Genomic DNA, 26,517 nt, shown 5'->3' with positions numbered 1-26,517 from the left:
ATCCCTCACGAACGTCCCGCCCCTCCCCTGGTCTCCAGCGCGAGGCCGGGAGCCTCCAGTCCCCGACTTCCCGGCAGGCGGCGCTGAGCCGGACAGACAGTGCGCGCAGCCTATGGCAACAGCTCCAGGGGCCGCGGGGCTAAGCCTCTGACCAATAGCAAGGGCCTTAGCGGGCTTCGCCCCGCCCCTCCTCCTCGCCCAGCCCCAGCTGGGCGGGGTGACGTCATCTCCGCCCCGCCCCGCCCTGCGCGCGCGGGGCTCGGGGGCGGCGCCTGCGCAGCCGCGTCTTTGTCCGGCCGCGCCGCCGCTTTGTTCCCTGCTCCCGTGTCGCGGCCGCCTGGGCGAGCGCCGAGCAGGACAGCCCGGGACCCCGCCGCGCTGGCGTCGTCCTCGCCCCCCTCGCCTCCTCCGCCGCCGCCACCCCCGCCGCCCCCGGTGCGCGGCCGGGCCCTGCCTCCCGCCATGGTGTCCCGGCCGGAGCCCGAGGCCGAAGCCATGGATGCCGAGCTGGCCGTGGCGCCGTCGGGCTGCCCGCACCTGGGCAGCTTCAAGGTGGACAACTGGAAGCAGAACCTGCGCGCCATCTACCAGTGCTTCGTGTGGAGCGGCACGGCCGAGGCCCGCAAACGCAAGGTGCGGACGTGCCCCGGGGGCGCGGAGGCCGTGCGCGCGCCTGCGGGAGCGGCCAGGGGACCCTCCCCGTGCCCTGGGCCCTGTCGGGGCAGTGCGCGCACCGGGGACCCCTGGCCACCGCGACTGGGGAGGGGCGGGTCTGCTGGAGCCCCAGGGAGACACCCCCACGTCCGCCAGGGCTGGGGCGGTGGGTGGGCCCGGGGGTCCCGCGCGTCGCAGGTCTGGCCTGTGCGGGTGCCCGCACGCTGCACCCCAGCCTGGGTGCCTGGGGAGACCCGCTGGGCGGTTGCGTGGCGGCCCGAGAAGGTGGGGATTTCGCCTTTCTGCCCCTAGTGGCCTCCTCCTGGAGAAGGAGCGAGTGGGGCGCAGGAGGTGGTGCCCCGTGTCTCGCGTTGCCTTCCCCCCACCCCCACGAAGTCGTAACCGGTTAGTGTGTTGGCATTCTGGAAATAATGTCATTTTTTTTTTTTTAAGTCGTCCTGGCCCGGGATGCGTTTCTTTGCTACCTTGCAGCGCTGTTTTGCAGTGGCGCCTGTGGATGGGGTGACACTTGGTTGAGAATGGCAGGGAGGGTTCGCGCTGCGTCCCTTGGTTGTTGTTGATCAGTATTGATTGGGGAATGGACTGAAATCAGAAGCCGGTTGGGGTCCCTGTCAGCAGCAGAGCGGAAGTCTTGCAAATGAGCACCCTAAAATGGAGCGGTCTGGTGGCTGCGGGTATAGGAGCGCACCGCGGGGAGCTAGAGGCCAGTTCTCAGTTTCTGGGGAGGGGATGTGAAGACGCTTGGGGGGGAACGTCTCCCTCCTTCTCCTTTCCTGGAGTCCGAGAGTCGGCTTGCCTAAGGAAGAAGTTGCATTGCTCTGCTTGTTTTGCTGGTTGGTTGGAAAGTGAAGCCACTTCCGGGTGGCTGGTTGGGCAGGGCCTGGGGGTCGCGCCTGCAGGACCCTCCTCTGTGTTTCTCTCGCTTGGGGTGCGTTTCTAGCGCTCTGGGGAAAGAGCTTTGAGAAGCCATCTCTGTGAGAAAACCCGAGTCCCCCGAGAGGTTGGCATGTCAGTTAAGTGTTGACGTCTCAGGAGAGATGGGCTTTTGTCATACCCCGTGGCAGGTTTTGAATGCGACCGATGTCTTGCCCCTTAAAGGCTGGCTGGTGGAGAAAGGGCAGGAGCCTGACGCCAGCTGCTTGGGACCACTTACACTAAAACACTTTTAGGGGCCGGCGAATTCTAAAGATGTGTTTCTTACTTAAAAGGTGGTTTTACAGAGAGAGAAGGAGAGACACGGAGACCATCCATCTGCTGGTTCACACCCACAGTGGCTGGAGCTGAGCCCGTCCAAAGCCAGGAACTTCCTTCAGGTCTCCCACGTGGGTACCGGGTCAGCATCGGTCACTGCTTTCCCAGGCGCATTAGCAGGGAGCTGGAGCAGAAGCGGAGCAGCTGGCTGATCCTCTGTTAGCAAGGCATCCCAGATAGGCATCAGTTCCGGTCCCAGCAGCTCCACTCCCCATCCAGCTCCCTGCTTGTGGCCTGGGAAAGCAGTGAGGACGGCCCAAAGCCTTGGGACCCTGCACCCGCGTGGGAGACCTGGAAGAAGCTCCTGGCTCCTGGCTTTGGACTGACACAGGTCCTGTCATTTTACATCCATTTGGGAATGGTCCAGCAGATGGAAGATCGCTCCCTCCCTCCCTCAGTAACTCCTTCAAATAAAATAAATACATTCTCTGGTATTTTTTCTAGATTTTTTTTTAAGATTTGTTTATTTATTTATTGGAAAGTCAGATACACAGAGAGGAGCAGAGACAGAGAGGAAGATCTTCCGTCCGATGATTCACTCCCCAAGTAAGCGCAACGCCCGATGCTATGCCGATCTGAAGCCAGGATCCAGGAACTTCTTCTGTGTATCTCACACAGGTACAGGGTCCCAAGGCTTTGGGCCGCCGTCCTCGACTGCTTTCCCAGGCCACAAGCAGGGAGCTGGATGGAAAGTGGAGCTGCCGGGATTGGAACTGGCGCCCATATGGGATCCTGGTGCGTTCAGGCGAGGACTTTAGCCGCTAGGGCACGCCGCCGGGCCCTAGATTTTATTTTTAATATTTATATAGTTGAGTGGGCTGCATGCCCATGTGGGCCTCTGATTAGGGTACTGAAGTTTCGATTTTTCACTTTTTCTCCTGTGTCTGCGGGAGAGGGGAGCACTGCTCTTTGGGGTCAGACTTCATCAGCACCTGGAAATGGAGAACATAAGTAAATCTTGAAAAAGACAAGAAAATGCAGCTGCTGGAGCATGAGCTGGAACCCGTGTGGGATGTCGGTGTTGCTGACAGAGGGCTGGCCCAGCTGCCGGCCCTGGTAGAGTGTCTTCCCCTGTCCCTCATCTCTAAGAATTCTGCAGTTGTGACTTTTGGTACCTACCGCACTTAGAATGTTCTTGCAAAGCGCACTTTGTTGCTGCGGGACAGGTGTCAACTGCGGCAGTGGTCAGGCTGCTTTCCTGTCCTTAGCCGAGTGTTTTTGATGAAAGAGGGGAGGGCTAGAGAGAAGAGAAAGCCGCCTGGGCTGGGGCTGGGGAGGGGCTGGAGGGCACTGTCCTGGATCTGTCCCCCTCAGCATGGGAAGCGGTGGGCGTGTTTCTGAAGAAGGTGCAGGCTCCTCGTGGCTTGCGGACCTGCCCTGGTGGGGGAGTTGGTGGAGGCACCTGGGTATTCCCCAGCCCTCTGGCGGCTTGTATGGAAACCTGGAATGGAATCATCGGACGGATGATTCTTGTTTGTGAGAAGGGGGCGGCTCTGGCCAGAGCTTTCTGCCTGGGCCTTGATTTGCTGCAGGCCGGAGTGGACTCGGTCCACTGTGCGCTTTAATCTGGAGGAACCCTAGGGATGCATGGGCCCGGGGCAGGGGGTGTGTAAAGGCAAAAAACCGAGACGGGTGGTTGAGGTTCAAAAGAGTGCCTACAACCACCAGTCTGGCTCCCAGATTGTGAGTTTTGGGGGTGTTGGTTCGGGGGCCAGGCCAAGGAGGTGGCCTCTGCTTCGGTTCTAGGGCTGTTCCGTGTGGAAGGGGAGGTGGGTTTACGTGGGAAATGGCTTCAGTGTTGCTGTCTCAAGGCAGGGCTCTGGGGATGCATTTCCGGGAACGGATACTGTGGGGTGTGCTGCCAGGCGCCTGCATTGTCTGGCCAGCTGCACTGTGGGTCGGAGACCTTGCTCTTACCCCAGTGTGCCTCCTATGGAGAAATGTCCATCAGAAGTATACCAGAGAGTTGCCCATGAACGACAAAACAAAAGCAGTGCCTCTGGGAGTGGAGACCCTGACACTGTGAGCTGTGGAATGGGGTGGTCCCCAGGAGGCTGGTGCGTCCTGGGAAGGTGGGCGTGTCGGGACAGGGATTGGCTCAATGGCTAAATCTTAGTCTGGCAAGTGCCCGGATCCCATGTGGGCACTGGTTTGTGGCCTGGGAAAGCAGTCAAGGACAGCCCGATGCCTTGAGACCCTGCGCCCATGTGGGAGACCTGGCTCTTATCTTTGGATTGGCTCGGCTCCAGCCATTGCTGCCACTTGGGGAGTGAACCAGCAGACAGAAGATCTTTCTGTCTCTCCTCCCGTCTGTAAATCTGATCTGCCTTTTTATAAAAATAAATACATACTTAAACAAAAAGAGAGGGAGAGCGCTAAGGTTCTGTTGGGCTGCCCACATTCCCGCTCAGCAGGGATGCAGCTGGCGGAGAGCCGCCATCACACGCTCATTGCCCAATGGCTGCAGCAACTGCTGGGGCTGGAGCAGGCGGCAGGGAGGGGCCCAAGCCCAAAGCCCCTACCAGCTGCCTCCCAAGACACAGGCCACTGGCTGCCATGACCCTGGGCTAACCCAGGCTTCCGCCAGGAACTCATCCTGTGCGAGAGCCCAACCACTCGCAGGGCGCTGGATAAAGTGGAGCAGCTGGAATTCAAACTGGCCCCATGTGGGATGATGGCAGCTTAACCGGTTAGACCACAATACCGGGCCCTGGTTTTTTCTTGTTTGTTTGTTTTTAAGATTTATTTAATTATTTAAAAGGCAGAGTTACAGAGAGAGGGATCTTGCACGCACTGGTTCAGGCCCCAAGTGACCACAGCAGTCAGTGCTGGGCTGGTGTGAGGCAGCAGCTCCTTCTGGGTTTCCTGTGTGGCTGCAGGAGCCCAAGCATGTGGCTGCCTTCTGCTGCTTTCCCGAGCCGAGCAGTCACGGGAGATGCCTGCACTGTACGTCCCGTGCCACAGCACCGGCCTTGTACTGATGGTTTCAAGTGTGTTACTGTAAAGCTTTTCTTTTCACCCCTCTAATAGATGGGTGGGTGGGTGGATGGATGGATGGATGGATGGGAGAGTTCTTAGAATTTGGCTTTGTAAAGCTTGGGCCTTTTGACTTACTAACTTTCCCACAGTCTGAATTTTGCTGATGGCAGAAATGGTGCAAGTTCAAAATGTTTTGACATTTTTAGTTTATTTGAAAGGCAGAATGACAGTGAGGGAAAAACCTTCTATCCGCTGGTTCGGTTCATCCCCCAAGTGGTTGCAGCAGCCAGGGCTGGGCTGAGCCAAGAGCCTGGAGCTATGTCTGCATCCCCACATGGGGGCAGGGGTCCAAGGGCTTGTCCCCCACATGATGCATCAGCAGGTGAGGGGGATGGAAGCAGAGTGACCATGACCCAAACCAACACCCACATGGGATGCCAGTCTTGCCAGTTATAGCTTAGCCTGCTGTGCCAAACCGTCATGCCCTCTAAGTTATCTTTTACCCCTGCTCTGTATTTCCAGTAGAGTGGTAGTCCGGCTGGAGGCCAGGTCAGCCTTGGGTTGACCTCCTGAGCAGGCTCTGAAGGCTGCCTTATGCGGTCCTGATGTGATGGGCGGCCAGAGGCTTGGGTGGAAAGGGGGATGGTTGGTCTTGAGGGCCAGAAGTGACCTTCGAGCCTTTTCCTTGCAGCAGAGGCTGCCAGAGAGACAAGAACAGGGAGGGGGTGCTGCCCGTGTGAGCAGCTCCGGGAGGGCTGTAGGCCTGGCAGGAGCAGTGGCATGGAATGGGCTCTCAGGTGTCCTGGCGGCTCCTTACAAACACAGCATCCTGCAAGTTCATGTTGAGGGGAAGAGGGTCTGTACAAAGTGAATTTTCACAGCTGTCTCTCCCCTTGCATAAGAGTTCCTGGTGGTGGGAAAGTATCCTGAGCTTCTAGAAAAGTCGCCAAAGAGAACGCGTGCGGTTTGCCTTCCTGCAAGCGTTACTTTCACTGGATCTACAGTGATGAGTGCCATGGGGCCATATGTGGCCTGGGAAACGGGCGCCAGTGGCCAGGCTGCCGTGCCCCGCTGGTGGAATAATATCCGCAAGTTGTCCATAGTTGTAACAGAAGCATTATTGGAAACTCCACTCCCGGGCCCCCTTCACGCAGAGCGGAGGGGACGAAGTGAAAAGGACAGTTGAGATATGTATTAAGGAATTTTATGCTCCTCTGGACACGTGGGCTGGCAAAGGGGCTGTCTGTGCCCCAATTAGGTAAGGAATGTCCGTTCAGGTGTGTCATTGGTCGGCTGGAATCCCACCAGGCCGGTGACGTAACTGGCTCCTGTGGCCCCTCCTGTTCCGGGCAGATCCAGCCCCTCGCCTCCAGTGCCCTGGGTAGCCATCAGCTTGTCTGCCTGTCTGCGGTGGATTCGGGGTCGCCTGCAGCCACGTCAGCGGTTGCTGCAAGGCCGCAATATTTATTGTATTTGTCTGAAAGACAGTTACAAAAAGAGTGAAAGATGGGAGAGAGGTTTTCCTTCCGCTGGTTCACTCCCCAAAATGGTAGCAGCAGCCAGAACAGGACCAGGCTGAACTTCATGCAGGCTTCCATGTGGGTGCAGGGCCCGAGGGCCCCAAGGGCTTGGACCATCCTCCACCGCTTTCCCAGGTGCATTAGCAGGGAGCTGGATGGGACGTGGAGCAGCTGGGACTTGAATTGGTGTCCGTATGTGATGCCAGTGTCACAGGTGGCAGCTTTACCCACTGTGCCACAGTGCTGGGTCCACAAAAAGAACTTTTTTCTTAGGATTTATTTAGCTTTCTTTTTTTTTAAGACTTACTTATCTTTATTCCAAAGTCAAGTATATAGAGAGAGGAAGAGAGAGAGGAAGATCTTCCATCTGATGATTCACTCCCCAAGTGGCTACAACAGCCGGTGCTGCGCAGATCCAAAGCCAGGATCCAGGAACTTCCTCCAGGTCTCCCATGCAGTTGCAGGATCCCAAGGCCACAAGCAGGGAGCTGGATGGGAAGTGGAGCAGCTGGGATTAGAACCGGCACCCGTATGGGATCCTGGCACGTGCAGAGCGCATACTTCGCCACTAGGCTACCACGCTGGGCCCACAGAGATTTTTTGGTTTTTTTGGCTTGTTTGTTTGAGAGAGAGAATTCTTAACACTGGAGCTGCCTCTTGCATTGGTACCTGGTTGTTTCAAGCACTGAGCCTTGCCCACCTGCTGCGTGGGATCCTGGTCTACTTGACTCAGGAAGAATGGTGTTTAATGCCCAGGTGCTCCCCAGGAGCTGCAGGAGCGAAGCCACGGGCCCTGCTGGCAGGCCCTCAGAGCCACACTGCAGAGTGAGCATTGCCACCACTGCCACCTGCCCGCGTCAGCCAGAAAGACGTGTGCCTGCTGAGACATGGCCCCGCCGCACTGGTCCCTGCTCAGCGTTCCGGGGAGAGTGGCTCCTGGCTCAGCAGCAGGCACTGTGGCAGGAGGGATCGCAGCCACGTGCATCTGGTGCCACGGCGGCCGTGCCAGGTGCGCACCGAGCATGTCCTGGGCAGCACCCAGGCCAGGCAGCCAGCACGGGGTGTTAATGGAGCAGCATTGTTCAAGGCCCATGGGAGAATCTGATCCCGGGCTCTTTTTTTTTTTTTTTTTTTTTTTTAATTAAGAAAAATTTTTTGATGATTTTTACATAGATGATTAGGGTGCAAGGGGTCAAGGGCTAAAGGAAAGTAGGTAAGACCATTGCTTCTACATTCTCTTGCACTCTCTAGGTGCTTCTGCGGTTTAACTTGACAGAATTTGCCCCCTGTGCCAGCATCTTCCATCCGATGCTGCGGCAGAGCCTTACCAACCCACACCCACTCTGGCTTATGCATGCACCAGTAGGAACAGTCAACCCAGCCTGGTCTGCCCCCATCCCAACACACGCTCTCCAGTGGGAGTGGTGGTCCACACAGCCTCCCTACTGGGTTTGCCCCCTTTCCCCTTGGTCTCATGTGTGCTGGTTGGGTGCTGTGGCCCAGGTTGGCATGACCCGCCTCACCTCACCCATTTGCCAGTGGGTGATACAGCCTGGCAAAGCCCAGCCCACCCCTAATTCCAGCTCATGCTGGTGGGGGCTACAGCCTAGCCCAGCCCATCCTGCCCCCAGTCCTGGCCCTCATGTGAACTGGGTTGTGTTGCCACCCAACAAGGCTTGACCCACACTCCATTCTGTCATCCAGATTCACCAATGGGTGATGTGAACTGGCCCAGCCTGGTTGCCCCAGACCTGAGCCAAATACATGCCGGTAGGTACCATTCGCTGGCCTGGCCTGGTCTGGACTGCTCCCTGTCATGGTTCTTTTTTTTTTTTTTTTTTAAAGATTTATTTTTATTGGAAAGGCGGATATACAGAGAGGAGAGACAGAGAGGAAGATCTTCCGTCCGGTTGTTACTGTTGGGTGTTACAGCCTGGCCAAGCCGGGCATGCCCAGATCCAGTCCACACTTGTGCTGAGGGACACTGCAACCATGTCCAGACCAGACAGCAGCCCCCACTCTGTCCCTCACACTCACAGCGGGAGCCACAACCCTTAGCTCCCCAGCCAGGTCTGTACCCAGCCGAAGGTCTTGCATGTGCCAGTGCTTGCTCTGACCTAGCTTGATGCAGTCCCTCACCTGTCTTGGCCTTTTCCTGACCCGGCTGTCCCCAATCCCAACTCTCGCTGACAGATGCTGGCATTTGGCCCTGCCCAGTCTGGCATGACCTGCACTCCAGCCTGGTTTCTGCACTTGCCAGTGAGCTAAGGTTTGCTCAGCCCTGCCCAGTCTGCCCCCTTCCAAAACCAACCCACACACTTGCCAATGGATGGAGCTACCTTGCCCAGCTTGCCCAACTCCCAGGTCTGGATCACATGCTCACCAGTGGGAGCTATGACCTATAGGGGAGTTTCCCAGGTTCCCCCACTCAGCCCACTCCCAGACCCAGATCTCACATGCTCCAGCAGGTGCTAGGCCCTTGCCCAGCATAGCCTGCCCCTCCATCTTGGCCTTTGTATGAGCTGGTGGATGTTGCAGCCCGGCCTGCCCCACACCCTGTTTTAGGATGCACATGCGGGTGCTGCAGCCTGGACCTGCCCAGCTTGTTCTCGGCCCCTGTACCTGTGAGTGTTCTGTGATTCTGTGATCACACCTAGTTCAGCCCATCACCACCCCAGCTGTTTAACCAGCGGGACTTGTATTTCCACAGGGTTGGGCCCACTTATCCCCCACAGAATCTACCTCACCCCCACCCCGGACCTGGTTAGTGTCATGGCTCTGCCTGATGTGACCTGTCCCGTGATTTGACAGTCAGGTACTGGGATCTAGCCCTGCTAGACAGGCCCCCAGCCCTAGCTTTCATGTGGGCCGGCATGTTCTGTGCTAACAAGTCCATCTCGGGACTCCCAGAAGGGCTGGGGAATCTATCTGACCCATAAAGATCTTCTGGTCTCTCCCCCTCCAAACCACCAGGTCCAGGTCTCAGTCCCCTCGCTTGCCTGCAAGTACAGTGGCCCTGTCATTGAGTGTCCCTCAGGATTCATTCCTCACCTGCACGTATGGTGGCTTTATCCATGAACGTCCCTAGGCCGTAATTTGATACCCCCTGTCCCCAGAGTTCATCAGGCCACGCTGTGCCCCGCCCATCAGCCAAAAGCAGCCGATGGAGCAGAGGTTGTGGTTCACATGCCTGGCTCCCCGGCTCTTCTTCATCCTAAAGTTTGACTGATTTGAAAGGCAGAGGAACAGGGCTTCCATCCATCCCCTGGTCCAATCCCCAAGTGGGCACAACTGCTGGAGCTGAGCTGATCCAAAGCCAGGAGCCAGGAACTGCAGCTGGCTCCCCCTCCCTCCCGCGGCTGCAGAAGCCCAAGCACTGGGGCAGTTTTCCAGTGCTTTCCCAGGTACGTCCAGATACTCGAGCGGGAGATCCGGAGAGCCAGGTTCCAGAGGGAGCAGCTAGGACTGACATTGGACCTGACTCTCAGATGCAGAGCATGGTGTCCCAAGCAGGAAGCTAACCTGCTAATGCCAGCCGTGAGTCCCTGCTGGGCCCTCACAGGACCTTCTCCTTACCCGACCGCTCAGGGACGCCTCCCCCTCTGGGCACCCTGGCCCAGTGGCCTGAATGCCACCACAGTGACATTTTGCAGGCCCTGCCCGGTGGGGAGCCCCCTCCGGACCCCGATCTTCTCCCACCTTGCTTCCCACTCGCAGTCTGTTCTCTCACGGACGATCTGTGGAGGTCACACCTCCTAAGGGGGTAACGTTTGTTCCATAGAATTCCGCAGAGCTCTCAGCTCTGTGCCCAGTCCTCCACGGCCCCCGTGGTGGCTCTCTTGGCGTGTGCAACCAGATGGCCCACGTGCACAGCTCCGCTTGGGCTCGGTGGGCCCTCCTGTTGCAGAGCCGACCCAGTGAAGGCTGTAGGAGTCAGGCTGCCCCCTCGGGCCCATCCACGGAGCCACAGCTCACTTCCCACTCGAGCTGGCTTTTATACAGCATTACCATCTGTTGTGCCGTCTGCTTATCCTTCATTTTCTGAGTTTATTTGAAAGGCGCAGCAAGCGAGACACTCACTCTGAGTCACATTCACACACGCACACACAGAACTCGAGTGACAGTGTGGGAGAGTTCCCATCTGCTGGTTGGATTTTAACATGCCCCACAGCCACCACGGTTTTCCCCGTGAGTGGCCAGGGACCCAGCCTCCCAGTCCTCGGCTGCCGCCTCCCAGTGTGTGCGAGAGCAGCGGGTGGGTCTGAAGTGGAGTGGCCAGGGCTCGGGCGCAGGCGTGTCCAGCAGCGTCTCATCCATCACGTGGGGGGAGAGCATTCAGTCGTGCGATGCCATGGCGTGTTGATCCACTGGTGGGTACTGGGTCCACGCTCAGCACTTTGGCAAGACCGTGCCTGAGTCTTGGCACCAGTTTTACACGGAAAAAGGTGGTTCGGGGATGGCAGTGTCTGTGGCTTGTGACCGCAGCGCCCTCTAGGGGAGAGCAGCGGAAGCCCGCCCCAGTGTTTGCCCACGTGGGAGAGCCGGATGCAGTCCCAGGCTCCTGTGGTCCTTTGCAGAGACCAGGGAACGAAAGATCTTGATCTCTCTCCCTCATCACTCTGCCTTTCAAATCAGTAAATCTTTTTTTTTAATTGAACATTATGTGTATTTGTTATTCCTACTCTGTTTATTAGCAGAAATCCTCCCATGACAAGCTGAAGACGGAGTGTGTACCTGTGTGTACACGTGTGTGGGGGTGTGTGCGTGCACACGTCTGTGGGTACTCTGTGATTCTTCATCAAAGGTGAAGAGTTTATTCGCCCTGTTACTGCTGCCAGGTCCTTCCAGAACTGCCTGGGGGAACCCCTCACAACGCCACCCCTCCAGCCCCGCCAGTGTTGGGGCAACCTGTGTGCCGTTGTAAGTCGCCAGTCCCAGCTCTGGAGTCTGGATTCTCCCAGCAGCACACCCCAGGTCCAGAGCGCCTGTGGGTGTGAGCTGCAGCCCTGGCTCGTGCGGCTCGTGGCTCACTAAGGTGCCTTCTCTGCATTTCAGGCCAAGTCGTGCGTGTGCCACGTGTGTGGCGTGCACCTGAACCGGCTGCACTCCTGCCTCTACTGCGTCTTCTTCGGCTGCTTCACCAAGAAGCACATCCATGAGCACGCCAAGTCCAAGCGCCACAACCTGGGTGAGCCCCCTGCGCGCTGTGCCTTCCCCAGCAGGCTGCGTGACTGAGGCCTGTGCTGGAGGGCCCGGAGACATGCAGGTGCTCCCCATTCGCTGGATGACTACAGCAGCCCAGCGCCGGGCCGGGGGGAGCCAGGAGTCCTGTCCACGTCTCCTGGCTCACTGGGCCATGGTCGGCGGCCTCCCAGGCACATTAGCAGGGAGCCAGATCAGAGGCAGAGCAGCTCCATTCCGGTATGCAAGCATCAGAAGAGTGGCTTAGCCAGCGCCTGGTGCTGACTTTTTTGTTACGTTTTGGAAGTCAGATGTTTGCAGCAGCCAGCACTGGGCCAAGCCCGAGCCGGGAGCTTCTTCCAGGTCTCTCCTGTGGGCACTGCTTCCCCCCCAAAGCATTAGCAGGGAGCTGGATTGCAAGTGGAGCAGCCAGTGTTAGAGAGAGTAGCTTTAGCTGCTATGCCACAATGCCAATTCGATTCTCAGCAGTTGAGGGCAGATGGTGGGCAGGTCCTGGCCGGTGGGCCGCCTGGGCTGCCTGTGGGCATGGTGGGCAGGTCCTGGCCGGTGGGCCGCCTGGGCTGATGGTGGGCATGGTGGGCAGGTCCTGGCCGGTGGGCCGCCTGGGCTGCTGGTGGTCGTGGTGGGCAGGTCCTGGCCGGTGGGCCGCCTGGGCTGCCTGTGGGCATGGTGGGCAGGTCCTGGCCGGTGGGCCGCCTGGGCTGCTGGTGGTCGTGGTGGGCAGGTCCTGGCCGGTGGGCCACCTGGGCTGCCTGTGGGCATGGTGGGTAGGTCCTGGCCGGTGGGCCGCCTGGGCTGCTGGTGGTCGTGGTGGGCAGGTCCTGGCCGGTGGGCCGCCTGGGCTGCTGGTGGTCGTGGTGGGCAGGTCCTGGCCGGTGGACCGCCTGGGCTGCCTGTGGGCATGGTGGGCAGGTCCTGGCCGGTGGGCCGCCTGGGCTGCCGATCGTCGTGGTGGGCAGGTCCTGGCCGGTGGGCCGCCTGGGCTGCCGATCGTCGTGGTGGGCAGGTCCTGGCCGGTGGGCCGCCTGGGCTGCCTATGGGCATGGTGGGCAGGTCCTGGCCGGTGGGCCGCCTGGGCTGATGGTGGGCATGGTGGGCAGGTCCTGGCCGGTGGACCGCCTGGGCTGCTGGTGGTCGTGGTGGGCAGGTCCTGGCCGGTGGGCCGCCTGGGCTGCCTGTGGGCATGGTGGGCAGGTCCTGGCCGGTGGGCCGCCTGGGCTGCAGGTGAACAGGGATTAGGCCTAGTCGAACACGCTGCAGAAGTGTGCAGTGTAGGCTCCCACTGGCAACCGTACTGACCAGTGGGCCCCTGGCTGCTTGGAATGAGTAGGTGTCAGTAACGTTTGCTTTGAGAGAGCAGGGAAAGCCGCCACCTACAAAGCCAGCATCCCATCGGGGCACTGGTTCAAGTCCCATCTGCTCCGCTTCCCGGCTAGCTCCCTCACCCTATGCACTGTTGTCTTTAAGAACCATTTTATTGCATGAAACAAATATTTGAATCTGAAGCTCTTGTTTTTTTGGCGGGGGGAGGGAGTACTTTTTCCCTTTTTTTGCATTTATTTTAATAATTGTTTTAGTTTTTGCAATGATTACATGGTTAATCGGCATGGGAAGGATTGAGGTTTAGGGAAAATTGGGTGAACTCATTGTTTCCAAATTTGCCATTTCTTCTTGTTGTTTCTGGGGAAAGGAAGAAGATAGAGGGGGAAGCCGCACACGTCCAGTAGATGAGGAACGGCCACCTCACATGGACCCAGGGCTCCGTGTGGACATGCTCCAAGGGGCTTGGATAGTTCTGGAATGCTGTCGATTTCCCCAATCCAAGGGTGACGTCACCCTCCCGGTGTCCAATGACTGACATAGGAAGCCTCGAGTCTCCATTCACCGAGGTTTTTTTTGCTGTCATCGATTGGCTGGGGTAGTTCGTTCTGTTCTCTTTTTCTGCTACGGCACCAAATGAGCTGCCCTGTTCTCCGTGTGCATCAGGGCCTGTGTCCATTGCTCCGGCTTTTTCACTGAGGAGGGCGTGTTCTTGCAGGCAAGCCCAAGGACCCGGGCCAGGGGTCCCAAGCCTCACTGGATCCCCCGTCCCCAGGGCTCACGAACCCGGCAGCCACCTCACAGGCAGGCCAAGAGACCTGGGCCAGGCGGCCCATGCCCCTCCAGATCCCCCACCCCTGGGGCTTAGGAACCCAGCAACCCACCCCCTTGCAGGGGGGCCCAAGGACCCGAGCCCCCCCGGATTCCCCACCCACGGGGCGGGAGTAATTTTCATTTACCACTGTGTGTGAGGAAGAGAGATCTGTATTTTGAGCCGCCAGCCTGGGGAGGCGGAGCCTCGGCACTGGCCAGCGTGCCTCAGTTGTCTGAGCCAGTTGGGCTTGCCTCTCCGGACCTGCTGTGAGGCAGGGGTCTGGTCTCACTGCGTGGGCCGTGCGTTGCCAGTCCCTCGCCCCCCACCCTGTTTACCAGGCCCTGGCACACTCGTCGCCAGCCTCTCAACCTGCCAGGCAAGGTTCTCTTCTCCGTGCTGTCTGGGCACTCTGGGCCACATACCCGACTCCAAGCAGGCACCACACCATTGTGGTTCCCAGAGTTCTGTAACTTTAAACTCAGAAAGTACAGTGGACGCCACCCAGCCCCAACCCAGTCCGCAAGCACAACATCGCATTCCCTCTATTCGGAGCTCGTCCGAGTTCTGTACGCCGTGTTTCGGTCACATCCACCTAAATTCACTCCCCAGCATTATTGCAGCTATTTGGGAAATGAGCCAGCAGATGGGAGATCTTTTTCTCCCTCTGTAAATCTGCGTTTCCAATAGAAATAAATAAATCTCAACTGCTTTCTCAGGCCATAAGTAGGGAGCCGGATGGGAAGTGGAGCAGCCAGGATATGAACCGGTGCCCAGATGGGATCTTAGCGCGTGCAAGATGAGGACTTTAGCCACTAGGCTGTTGCACCAGGCCCATAAATGTATATAGGAAGAAAGAAGGTATACTAGGGACTGATCACCCAAGCTTTAATTCACTTCCCAAACGCTGCTCACAGCCAGGGCTGAGCCGGGCCACCGTTGGGAGCCAGGATCTGCCTCTCGGTTTGCTGTGTGTGAGGCAGGGGCCCACGGACTTGGGCTGTTGCCTGCTGTCTCCAAGTGCATCAAGCAGGGAGCTGGGCTGGAAGTGGGACAGCTAGGACTCCAGCCAGCATCAAACGGGGGGGTGCAGCGGCCCATGAACCCACCGAGCTCTGCCACTGTGGGGTTTTATTCATGTCCGTTACCATGTCGAGGACATGCCTGTGCATGCCTGTTTCATGCAGTGTTTTTATCGTGTTGAGTTTTGCAGGACACTTTGCATGGGTGAGAGTGCATTCTGCAACTGCACTGCGTTAGCTGACCATCTGCCTGGGTTGATTGCTTTTCCTGGATCCCGCCAGTCCTACAGGACGGTTGATGGGTCTTCCTGTGGCCCGCCATCCTGCTGGACTGGTTGGTTGTGTTGTGTTCAGCTGTCCCAGAGCCCTGCCCCTCGGTGTGCCACTGGTGTTTGAACCGTTGGCTCCGTGCTTGCACGGGCATTTGCCAGCGGTCCTTGTGCCATGGCCTCGCAGAGCGGGCAGAAGCCCCTTGTTGCAGGCGTTGGGATGGGGCGCTGTCACCTGTGTGTGTGACGCCCAGAAGCCACGGGTTTGAAGGCTGTGCTGAAGTAGTCTCCTGTCGTGGGCCAGTAGAGGGGACTGTGGGTTTGCAGGAATTAATTGTTCCGTGTGGGCTGGCGTGCAGTTGTTCGTAATGTTCTCTCGGTAAGGGGTTTCACTTCTAATTTTAGTTATTTGAGTCTCCCCATCGTCAGGCTGCATGTCAGCTTTGCCTTTGGTTTTTCCCCCTATCTACTTGAAAGGCAGAGTTAGAGCCGCTCCATCTTCTGGCTCACTCCCCAGATGGCTGGGGCTGAGCCAGGTTCAAGCAGGAGCCTCAGCTGGGTCTCACACACAGGGAGCAGGAACCCGGGTGGCCGCTGGCTAGGACAGGGAGAACAGGGTGGGGCGCACAGCAGAGGGGCAGTGCGCCCACCTGCGTGCAGGCGTGGCCGTGTGTGTGCGCCCGAGTGCTGAGCCCCCCGCCCTTCACTCCGCAGCCATAGACCTCATGTACGGCGGCGTCTACTGCTTCCTGTGTCAGGACTACATCTACGACAAGGACATGGAGGTCATTGCCAAGGAGGAGCAGCGGAAGGCCTGGAAGATACAAGGTGTGCTGGTGCGCGGGGCTCCTGCGTGTGGGACCCTTCCCTCTCCATGACGCCCTACATACCCGGGGCTGAGAAACGCAGGGCCTGGCATAAGGCGAACAGGAGTGTGCCCTGGCCCTCCTCCACTGCCTGTCCCTCTGGCTGCGGCTGCTCGGCTGGGGTTTCCCTGGGCTGGCTCAGAGCCCTTTTGCCCTCTGCTGACTGACACATGCGCACACCGGGCATTGCCCTGGGAGCTGCTGCCGCTGTCTCAGCATCCATGGGGCTGGAAACATTCATTTGTAGGCACTGGTGTCAGGGTAGCAACGCCCGGAAGCCCTGCTCTCCCAGCCAGGAGTCGCAGACACACAGAACCACAGGGTGTTCTCAGGGTACACACACGGAACCACAGGGTGTTCTCAGGGTACACATACACGGAACTGTAGGGTGTTCTCGGGGTACACACACACAGAACCACAGGGTGTTCTCGGGGTACACACACACGGAACCACAGGGTGTTCTCAGGGTACACACACACGGAACCACAGGGTGTTCTCGGGATACACACACACGGAACCACAGGGTGTTCTCGGGGTACACACACACAGGGAACCACAGGGTGTTCTCGGGGTACACACACACAGGGAACCACAGGGTGTTCTCGGCGTACACACACAGGGAACCACAGGGTGTTCTCGGTGTACACACACAGGGAACTACAGGGTGTTCTCGGCGTACACACACACGGAACCACAGGGTGTTCTCGGGGTACACACACACGGAACCGCAGGGTGTTCTCGGGGTACACACACAGGGAACCACAGGGTGTTCTCGGGGTACACACACACGGAACTGTAGGGTGTTCTCGGGGTACACACACACGGAACCACAGGGTGTTCTCGGCGTACACACACACGGAACTGCAGGGTGTTCTCGGGGTACACACACAGGGAACCACAAGGTGTTCTCGGGGTACACACACACGGAACCACAGGGTGTTCTCGGCGTACACACACACGGAACCGCAGGGTGTTTTTGGCGCGTGTGCACACACGCTCTATCCCATCCCCCAAGAGCACCTGCCCCTGGCCCGGTCAGCCTGACCACAGGAGGCTTCAGACAGCCTAGAGGTTACAGGCGTCCTCTCTCAAGTGAGCTGGACAGTGTCACACAGCCCCACCTTTTTTTTTTAAACCTTAGGCTTAAAGAAACTGGGAGAAGGGAGGAAAAGAAAGAGAGAGAGAGAGGCAGAAAAACACTGACAGAGATCCAGAGGAATCCAGTTGCAGTAACTTCTTGCAGGTCTCCCACGTGGGTGCAGGGTCCAAGCACTTGGCCATCCTCCCCTGCTTTTCCAGGCCACAAGCAGAAAGCTGGATCAGAAGCAGGGCAGCTAGGACTTGAACCAGCATCCCTATGGGATGCTGGCGCCTCAGGGGACGGCCTTACCCACTGTCCCGGCGCACCAGCACCCTCAGCATGCTTTCCAGAGGGAACACACCTGGTGGAAGCAGCCAGCAGTGGGAGCCGCTCTCTCCGGGAAGCAGGAAGACAAGAGGTCTTTGGTTCACAGTTCTGTGGGTGCCAGGTCCACGCAGCTCGCAGGCACCCCTGCACTGCCTCACAGTGGGAGCCCCCACGCGTCCCCCTGCAGTGTTCTCAGCTGATGGCGCCCATGCAAAGGAGAAAGAGCCCGGTCCCTCCCTCTTGTGCCCACAATGGTCAGGGCCAGCAGGCCACAGCCAGGAGTCTCCCACGTGGTGGCAGGGAGCTGGGGCCCACATATTGGGGGGCTCCCACATGGGCTCCTTCACCCCTACCCCAAACACTCGCCCAGCTCTCTGATCCCAAACGTGTTGGTGTTCAAACCCGGCCTTGGGTGCATCCTAGGAGTCGGGGAGAAGTTCTCCACCTGGGAACCGACCAAGCGCGAGCTCGAGCTGCTGAAGCACAACCCGAAGAGGAGGAAGATCACGTCCAACTGCACCATAGGTGGGCGGGGCGGGGAGGGTGGCATCACCGCCAGCTGCACCACAGGTGGGCGGGGCGGGCGGCATCACTGCCAGCTGCACCACAGGTGGGCGGGGCGGGGAGGGTGGCATTATAGCCAGCTGCACCACAGGTGGGCGGGGGGCTGCTGAAGGAGAAAGGCCACGTCCATCTGCACCATAGGGGGCAGGGCAGCCACGGAGTGGGGCCCAGCAGAGAAGGGGCTGCAGTCGGGGGGAATGCCGGCGTGTGAGAAAGGTGGAGGGGCAGAGAAAACCGAAATGCCTGCGGCATCTAGGGCTGAGCCAGGTGGGAGCCAGGAGTTGGCAAGGGTCCCACCTGGTGCCTCCGGGCGCCCTGGCCAGCAGCTGGATCCCAGGCACCCCTGTGTGGGATAGTTGCCCACGCGAGCACATGCCACCCTACCCAGCCATCTCACACGGCCTGCTATTACGAAAAAGGCACTTAGGTGATCCGGCCTACGTTGAGTAACCAAGGGATTAGGGGGGGTGGGGTGAGTGCTGCCAGGCTTCGCGTGCCCTGTGAGTGTGTGTGTGAGTGAGCGTGAGTGCAGGCACGTCCTGCGGGTGGCGGGGCTCGTGCCCTGTAAGCCAGCGTGGCAGTGACGGCCCGCGCTGCCCCCTGCAGGTCTGCGGGGGCTCATCAACCTGGGCAACACGTGCTTCATGAACTGCATCGTGCAGGCGCTGACCCACACGCCGCTGCTGCGCGACTTCTTCCTGTCCGACCGGCACCGCTGCGAGATGCAGAGCCCCAGCTCCTGCCTGGTGTGCGAGATGTCCTCTCTCTTCCAGGAGGTGCGTGCTGCGGGGCCGTGGGCAGGCGCTCCCTGGGAGCTGAGGGCCAGCGCCTGGCGCCCCTCCCCCTGCTGTGCGTGTTTGTGCCGCATCTAACACAGTGGCAGCAGGGCTGTACTCGCTGCTCAGATTCAGCTCAGCGCAGGTACTTGATGACAGAGTGGAGCAGGGCCTAGAGCTGCACACGTGGGGGATTCAGCCGCTACTTCTGTTGGCACCCCGCTCCCTGCGGGATGTGGCCCTGGGCCAGGTTCGCCCCAGCAGCTACGGAGCGCTGGCAGCCTCAGACACAGGAGCCCCTGGGTGGAACCAGCAAGAAAGGAGCAAGACTAACTCTGCGACTTTCTAGTAACAACGGGGTATGTAGACGCTTCAGAAAGCTAATGGGAAATTCGGTAAGGGCAGTTTGATTTGGACACACAAAGTGTTGCAGTCGAGGGCTGGTGTTGTGACATCGGAAGTAAGCCACGGCTTGCTATGCCAGCGCCCTGTTGGTAGTGCTTGGGGTCCCGGCTGCTCCATTTCCAATCCAGCAGCCTGCTCTGTGTGCTTGGGTCCCTGCACCCACGTGTGACACACCCAGACGTGGCACCTGGCGCTGGCCTGGGCAGGCCTCAGCATCTGCGGCCACCTGGAGAATGAATGAATGTGTGGAAGATCTCTCTGCCCCTCCGCACTCAAACTCTGACTTGTAAATAAATAAAAGCTTGGAATCCATGCCTACCTTTTTAAATTTTATCTATTTAAAGGGCTGAATAAAAGAGTTCCTCCATCCTTTGGTTTATTCCCCAAATGGTTGAAATGGCTGGAGCTGAGCCCATCAGGAGCCAGGAGCTTCTTCCGGGTCTCCCACGCGGGTGCTGGGTCCCAAGGCTTTGGGCCGCCCTCTGCTGCTTTCCCAGGCCACAGGCATGGAGCTGGATGGGAAGTGGAGTAGCTAAGACATGAACCTGTGCCTGTATGGGATCCCAGCGCATGCAGTGGAACAATTAGCCAGTCAAGCCATTGTGCCGGGCCTGTATCTTTTTCATACTATTTTCTGTGATTTTTGTTTTATTTTTTAATTGAGAGAGACAGGCTTAGCTCCATTCCTCTGGTTCATTCCCCAGGTGCCTGCCGTGGCCAGAGGGGGCTGGGCTAATCCCTGGAGCTGGAACTGAGTTAGGGTTTGCTGGTGAGGGCCGCACAGCTGCCTCCGCAGTGGGCAGCTGGGTCCCCAGGGGATGGCTGTGCCACATGGGCTTGCCCTCTTCTCTCCGAGCAGTTCTACTCGGGACACCGGTCCCCACACATCCCGTACAAGCTGCTGCACCTGGTGTGGACGCACGCGCGCCACCTGGCGGGCTACGAGCAGCAGGACGCTCATGAGTTCCTCATCGCCGCTCTGGACGTCTTGCACCGGCATTGCAAAGGTGGGTTAGGCACCTGGCAGAGGGCCAGGTTAAGGTCAGACCCCGTGGGTTTGCAATGCACTGCACTTTTTCTAAAAAGAGGAAACGGGCTCTGACGTTGCCCTCTGATCTCTGTGACCCATCTCAGGATGGGGTGATCTCAGAGGGCAAGTAGGAGTAGCAGGCACAGAGAGCCCGGGACAGAGCCACACTCTGAGGTCCCCAGATGCCGCAGCCAGTTAGACAAAGGCGGGACCTGCTTGGGAGTGTGTGGCCACACTGGGACACAAGGAGTCTCGAGTGTCCTGTGAGGAAGGGAGGCCCTGTGGCTGCCTGGGCCAAGGCCTAGGGGTCTTGGTGAGTGTGAGGGAGGGGATACCCAGCCACCAGGATGCCCCACTCGGCACACACCTGTTGCCCAAGCTCAGCCATGCCAGGCTCTGGGGGACCCGGCTGCCCTGGGGACGCAGACACTGATCCAGCACCCTGGGCTGCCCCAGGTGACGACAATGGCAAGAAGGCCAACAACCCCAACCATTGCAACTGCATCATCGACCAGATCTTCACTGGGGGGCTGCAGTCGGACGTCACCTGCCAGGTCTGCCAGTAAGTGTGCGGGCACCTGTGGCACCTGCTGGTGCAGTATACTAAAGCCCTAGGCAGAGGCTGTGGGCAGACACTCGCACTCTGCGGGGAGCGGATCGAGTACGGGTTTGATCCTGCAGAAGGAACCCCGGGCGGCTGCCGGCGTGCATGCAGGGGCTGCTGAGCCTGGCTCTGGCCCTCTCAGTACTGAGCAGACTCTGGGGTCTCCACTGTCCCGTGGTGGGAATGGAGTGGGAGGTGGATGTGCAGTGCCCAGGGAAAAGGTGGATCCGAGGGCCTGGGATCAGCGGGCTTCAAAAAACCCCAAGGAACAGCATGACCTCCTGGCTTGGGCAGCTCGCTTCCCGACCATCCGCACCGGGGCCACCTGTCCTCCTTGGGCTCCAGGGTGAGGTGAGAGGAGTGCAGGGCGGACCTCAATGCCTCTCCCTCCCTGTTTCCTCCCCGCCTTCCCACCAGCGGCGTCTCCACCACCATCGACCCCTTCTGGGACATCAGCTTGGACCTGCCCGGCTCCTCCACGCCATTCTGGCCCCTGAGCCCGGGCAGCGAGGGCAGCGTGGTCAATGGGGAGAGCCATGTGGCGGGGACCACCACGCTCACCGACTGCTTGCGTAGGTAAGCAGCCTGAAGGCCCCACCCCATCCCCCGTGGGCCACTTCTGTTGGCTGTCGCTGTGATTAAAGTACTCACAGTGGGGATGGCTCCCACTCAGAGCTGCAGGGGCCTTGGTGGGGACGTCGGAGTAGAGTGCCTTGTGGACGCACTCAGACCCTGTCTGGCCACAGCCCTGAGTGCTTGCTTTCACCAGTGGGTGTGGGAGGGGATGGCAGGCCTGCTTTGCTCCCAGCGTATACCAGTGCCCGTGGGTGCCATCTGCCCCCAACTGCACGTCACACCCTCCCTTGAATCTCCCTCCCCGCTGCTACCCCACTACCCCGCCGTCCGCCCCCACCTCTGTCCTGCAGATTCACCAGGCCAGAGCACCTGGGTAGCAGCGCCAAGATCAAATGCAGCGGTTGCCATAGCTACCAGGAGTCCACCAAGCAGCTCACCATGAAGAAGCTGCCCATCGTGGCCTGTTTCCATCTCAAAGTAGGTCTGACGGCTGGACAGAAGGCCCTAGTGTCTGGGCCCGCACTGCCACCCTCAGCGTGCACCGGCCTCAGTGCGCAGTGGGAGCGAGGAGGGGGTAGCTGATTCCCTCCAGCCGCCTGGCCGGGCATAGCTTTGGGCTTAAACCGAAATACCCCATCACAGCCAGTGGCCTTGCAGGCTGCAAGCAGCTTTGTCTTTTGCAATTTATTTTGTGACTTATCCACATATATATATGTTCATATATATTGAAAAAATAAATTTACAGAGGGAAGGCTCACTCCTCAGATGGCCACAACGGCCGGAGCTGAGCCAATTGGGAGGAGCCAGGAGCGTCTTCGGGGTCTCCCACACAGGTGCAGGGTCCCAAGGCTTTGGGCCGTCCCCGACTGCTTTCCCAGGCCACAGGCAGGGAGCTGGATGGGAAGTGGAGCAGCCCGGATATGGGATCCTGACACTTGTAGGCAGAGGATTAGTCAGTTGAGCCAACACACATGCCTATTTTTCTTTCTTCCTTCCTAATTTACTTACTTGAACGGCAAAGTGATGAGGGAGAGGCAGATTTCTGTGCACCAAGTCACAGAGGAAGAGCAGAGAGACTGGTGCACTCCCAGATGGCCACAATGGCCAAGACTGGGCCAGTGCCCATGTGGGCTGCGGGCACTGCAGGCCTTAGCTGTCCTGCTGAGCCACCGCGCCTGCCCCTTCCTGACTCCTGGCTGCTCTCTGCCGGGTTGGCCTTGTGGTGGAAGGCTGCCATAGGTCACCCTTGCTGTACCCCCAGAGTCCCCCCAATACGACCTGTGTGGGCTCTGCCTTGTGCCCTTGCCCCGGGTGGCCGGGGGCGGCTCAGGGAGCCCCCGCTCAGCCCTCACCCTGTCCTTCCCCGGCCACCTGCAGCGCTTCGAGCACTCGGCCAAGCTGCGGCGCAAGATCACCACCTATGTGTCCTTCCCCCTGGAGCTGGACATGACGCCCTTCATGGCCTCCAGGTGGGCACGGGCTGCCTGGGAGGGTGGCTGGCGGCCAGCCACGGCCTCCACAAGTTCTTTGTTATTTTCAGTTTTATGTTCTCTAAGAGGTTTATTTTTACATAAGGGAGTTACAGAGGGAACTCTGAGGGGGAGAGATGGAGATCTTCCATCCACTGGTTTGTTCCCCAAATGGCCTCAGTGGCTGGAGCTAGGCCAGTCTGAAGCCAGGAGCTTGTGGCCTCATCCAGAACTCCCGCGTGGGTGCAGGGGCTCAAGGTTTGAACCATCCTCCGCTGCTTTTCCAGGCCACAAGCAGAAAGCTAGATAGGAGGTGGTGCAGCCGGGACTAGAACCGGTAAGCATCGGGGGTGGTGGCTTAGCAGGCTGTGACATAAGCCATCGCGGCCCACGTGGTGTTAACTGTGGTGGGGTGAGTTCTCCTTGCACTTCCCACCGGGGTGGGGCTGCACTCAGCCACAGTCTGTCTCAGCTGCACTCTCCCTGAGCAGCCCACACCCCCTCGGGAGAGGACCATGGTGGAAGCACCAGGAGACGTGGCCAGGCGTGGGTGCAGGTGTTGGGGCGGGGCTGGTGTCCCCTCCGAGCTGTGCTGAGCAGCTCCGCTTGTTCCAGCAAGGAAAGCAGGATGAACGGGCAGTACCAGGCACCCACTGACAGCCTCAACAACGACAACAAGTGAGTCGTCCCTGCCCTCCCAGAGAGGGCACCCTCCCAGCCTGGGCCCTGGCGGGGCTCCTGGGGACAGGGGAAGTGCACACAGGTGCCGCCATGGAGTCAACCACCCCGCCTGCCTACTGCCAGGTACTCGCTGTTTGCTGTGGTGAACCACCAGGGGACCTTGGAGAGTGGCCACTACACCAGCTTCATCCGGCAGCACAAGGACCAGTGGTTCAAGTGTGACGATGCCATCATCACCAAGGCCAGCATCAAGGACGTGCTGGACAGTGAGGGGTGCGTCCCGGGCATGGGGCTGGAGGGAAGAGGGCCCCAAGCCCCAAGCCCCATGCTGCCCACATCCATGGCACCATTCGGGGAGATGGCCTGATGGCCCAGGCTGTGGGGTCTCACTCTGCAGTAGATGCTGCCCTGGTCTTGGGGGCACTTCCCTGGCCACCTCCCAGCATTTGCAGTGCCTACTTGGCCCTGCCAGGCCCAGCACACCAGCACCCATCTCTCCCATGCCCCAGTTGGGGTCCTGCCCAGGCCAGGCCTGCAGCAGAGCCAGCTGCTGGGAGCTGAGCGGGAGGGCTTCAGGTGGGGGCCTGTGGCCATGAGGACCACTCCTCGGAGAGCCATGGCAGGCAGCTGGCGGCGAGAGTCCTTGCCGAGCCAGGCCAGCACACATGTCTCTTCCCCCCCAGGTACTTGCTCTTCTACCACAAGCAGTTTCTGGAGTACGAGTAGCCTCGTCCACGGCTGGCCAGGATGGACGACTGCCACACGTCGGCGACCTCGCAGGCGGCCCCGCACCCGGATCTTCACAGGGTGGCCGCGGCAGTGGCACAATGTGGGTGGGCTGTCCCTGCAGTGCCCTCACCCTGCCCCGGCCGCATACACCCAGGGATCCGCAACAGTGGACAGACGGCCCAGGGCTCCCACCAGCCCGCGTCACACTCCCTGCATGTTGGAAGCGCTGGCTGGTGCTGTCCAGGGTTTTCTAGAAATAGGCTTTCCCGACCCCTCCCTCCTCTGTTTCCATGGTGATGGGCCATGGCAGAGCCTCGGGCACCGAGAGCGGCCGGTTGTGTGCACAGGGTGGTGGCTCCCCCGCCCTCCCCGTGGGCTTTGCTTCCTACTTGGTGCTGTCTTCATGGCTGCCCTTCCAGAAGCTTCTGGGCCCAGGGTCTGCTGTTTGGTGGGTGGGTGGGTGGGTGGGTGGGTGGTCCCATTGGTCTCCTTCCTGGATTTTTCCCCCCTGGTTTTATGTCCCAGTCCTGTCCATGGTCAGGGTTGCTGGTGGCTGGGGTGGCCGCCAGGCCGCTCGTGTGTTGCTGCGGGAGTGAAGCAGCCAGGCCGGCACCCGCCTGCGTCCCGTGCTTACGGGGGCCAGGATTTGCATGAACACGTCATTTCTCGCGGATCAGATTCTGAAACATTTGAAGCTGCAGAAGGTGTCCTCAGCTAAAGGCCAGAAGAGAATGGGCGGTGAGCCCCCGGCTGGGTGGGCAGCGCAGGGCCAGTGAGTGCCCTTGGCGACTGCAGCGTTGTCACCTGCACCGCGAGAACTTGCCGGGTTGATCTCCCAGTTCATCTCCCTGCGTTCAGCGAGGCCACAAGCTCATCTTCTGGCAAGGAAAGGCACCCTCCAGGATGCTTCTGGAAGGGCCTGCCTGCCGAGTATCCAGGTGCGGGGTGGTCAGGCCCACGTGCTGGCCTGGGGCTCTGCAGCGGGGCAGTCCTGGGCCCTGTGTTGCTGACCCGTGTCTGGGAGCCAGGAGGCCCCTTGGGCATCTGTCATTACCTGTTTCTGAGGTGCTCAGCATCTCCCAGCAAGACGAGTGGACCCGCCCTTGGCAATGCCCTGAGGCACCCGGAGGGAGCAGAGCCAGGCTTGCTTCCGCATGACCCCAGACCTCCCACACCGCTCTCACATTCCGCTCACTGCGCGTGCTTTCCGTCGTGTGACGTGCCGTGCCCCTGCCAGTCCCAGTGACCGTGTGTGCTCCTCACCCCAAGAACAGTTCGCCCTGATCATGCCGTGCTTGGAGCAGCCCCTGGCGTCCCATGCCCCCTCCCAGCTTGTAGTCTATCCTCTCATAATAAAACTGCATCTCATTGAGACCGGCCCCTCCTGGTGGATGCGCCCTTCTCAGGGGCGCCAGGCACCTAGCCCAGCCATGGGCTCAGCGCTGGGCATGCCACAGCACACAGAGAATGTGTGGGTTGTGCAGTCCAGTGGGAACCTTCTTTCCCTCCATGGAAGCATCTGGAAGCCATGCTGTGTTCCTCTCAGTGACACAGCATCTGAGTTGGAGCCACTGTTGCAGGGGGTGGTCTCCCCAAGCCGGTAAGTGGACAGGAACAACCTAGGGTGGCACTGTGACATGTGCCATGCCTTGCACCCCAGCCAGCAGTGGGCTTCAGCTCAGGCGTGGAGTGTATCCTGCAGAGTCAGCTAGAGCTTCCGCAGGGACACGGGCCTGCCCCCTGGGACAGAAAGCCAAGCTGAAGGCAGAGGGGCAAGGCAGTGCCCTGCCACCCCGTGGGCCTTGGTATGGGGAGTGTGACTGCCCACCCTGGGCCCCAGTGCAGCTCAGACAAGCAAGCAGGCATGGGGACAAGGATCCACAACCAGCAGGGTGTCCACTGAAGGCCGACAGTCCTGCAGGAAGCAGGGACACAGGCCTTGAGATACCCACATGACTGCTACAGCCAGCGTGGGGCCTGACCCAAGCCAGGAGCCTCATCGGGGCATCCCGTGCGGGTTCAAGAACGCAAGCACTTGCGTTCCTCTGGGTCATTTCTACAGGCTCTGCGTTTTTAAAGGTCATTTCTAGAAAGCCAGTGTTCTGGTGCAGTGGGTTAAACTGCTGTTTGAAATGCCGGCATCCTGTATCAGAGAACTGGTTCAAATCCTAGTTGCTCCACTTGATCCGGTTTCCTGCTAAAGTGCCTAGGAAGATGGCTCCTGTGCGTGCCTGGCCCAGGCCTGCGTTGTCACCTTTTGGGAAGTGAGTCAGCATGGAAGATCAGCCTCTCTCTGCCTTTCTGTCGTTAAGATGGATGAATACTCTACTGAAGATTTCATCTTACTGGAAAGGCAGGTC

At 59.3% G+C, this 26,517-nt stretch overlaps 1 protein-coding gene across 1 annotated transcript; it reads left to right on the top strand.

The window, feature by feature from the left end:
• The first annotated feature begins 371 nt into the window (after window positions 1-371).
• LOC121167539 (ubiquitin carboxyl-terminal hydrolase 22) lies at window positions 372-24,493 on the top strand. The gene is made up of 13 exons (XM_040997010.1): window positions 372-633; window positions 11,481-11,613; window positions 15,764-15,877; window positions 17,747-17,848; window positions 18,494-18,663; window positions 19,928-20,075; window positions 20,555-20,660; window positions 21,120-21,278; window positions 21,629-21,755; window positions 22,656-22,747; window positions 23,363-23,425; window positions 23,552-23,701; window positions 24,112-24,493. Exons 1-13 carry the CDS (start codon window positions 463-465, stop codon window positions 24,152-24,154), a joined length of 1,578 nt encoding a protein of 525 aa, XP_040852944.1. The 5' UTR covers window positions 372-462; the 3' UTR covers window positions 24,155-24,493.
• Window positions 24,494-26,517: the final 2,024 nt, after the last annotated feature.

Source organism: Ochotona curzoniae, unplaced genomic scaffold, assembly GCF_017591425.1.
Source record: "Ochotona curzoniae isolate NIBS_2020 unplaced genomic scaffold, NIBS_Ocur_1.0 patch386, whole genome shotgun sequence".
NCBI classification, from domain to species: Eukaryota; Metazoa; Chordata; class Mammalia; order Lagomorpha; family Ochotonidae; genus Ochotona; species Ochotona curzoniae.
The sequence above is the reverse complement of the archived record's forward strand: the minus strand, read 5'-3'. Positions and strand labels throughout refer to the sequence as shown.

Excerpts from the sequence above, each read along its gene's own strand:
- LOC121167539 (XM_040997010.1), top strand. The coding sequence starts at position 463 with ATGGTGTCCCGGCCGGAGCCCGAGGCCGAAGCCATGGATGCCGAGCTG. Across the intron at positions 20,661-21,119 it reads GTCACCTGCCAGGTCTGCCA|CGGCGTCTCCACCACCATCG; the intron begins GTAAGTGTGCGG and ends CCTTCCCACCAG. Across the intron at positions 21,756-22,655 it reads TGGCCTGTTTCCATCTCAAA|CGCTTCGAGCACTCGGCCAA; the intron begins GTAGGTCTGACG and ends GGCCACCTGCAG.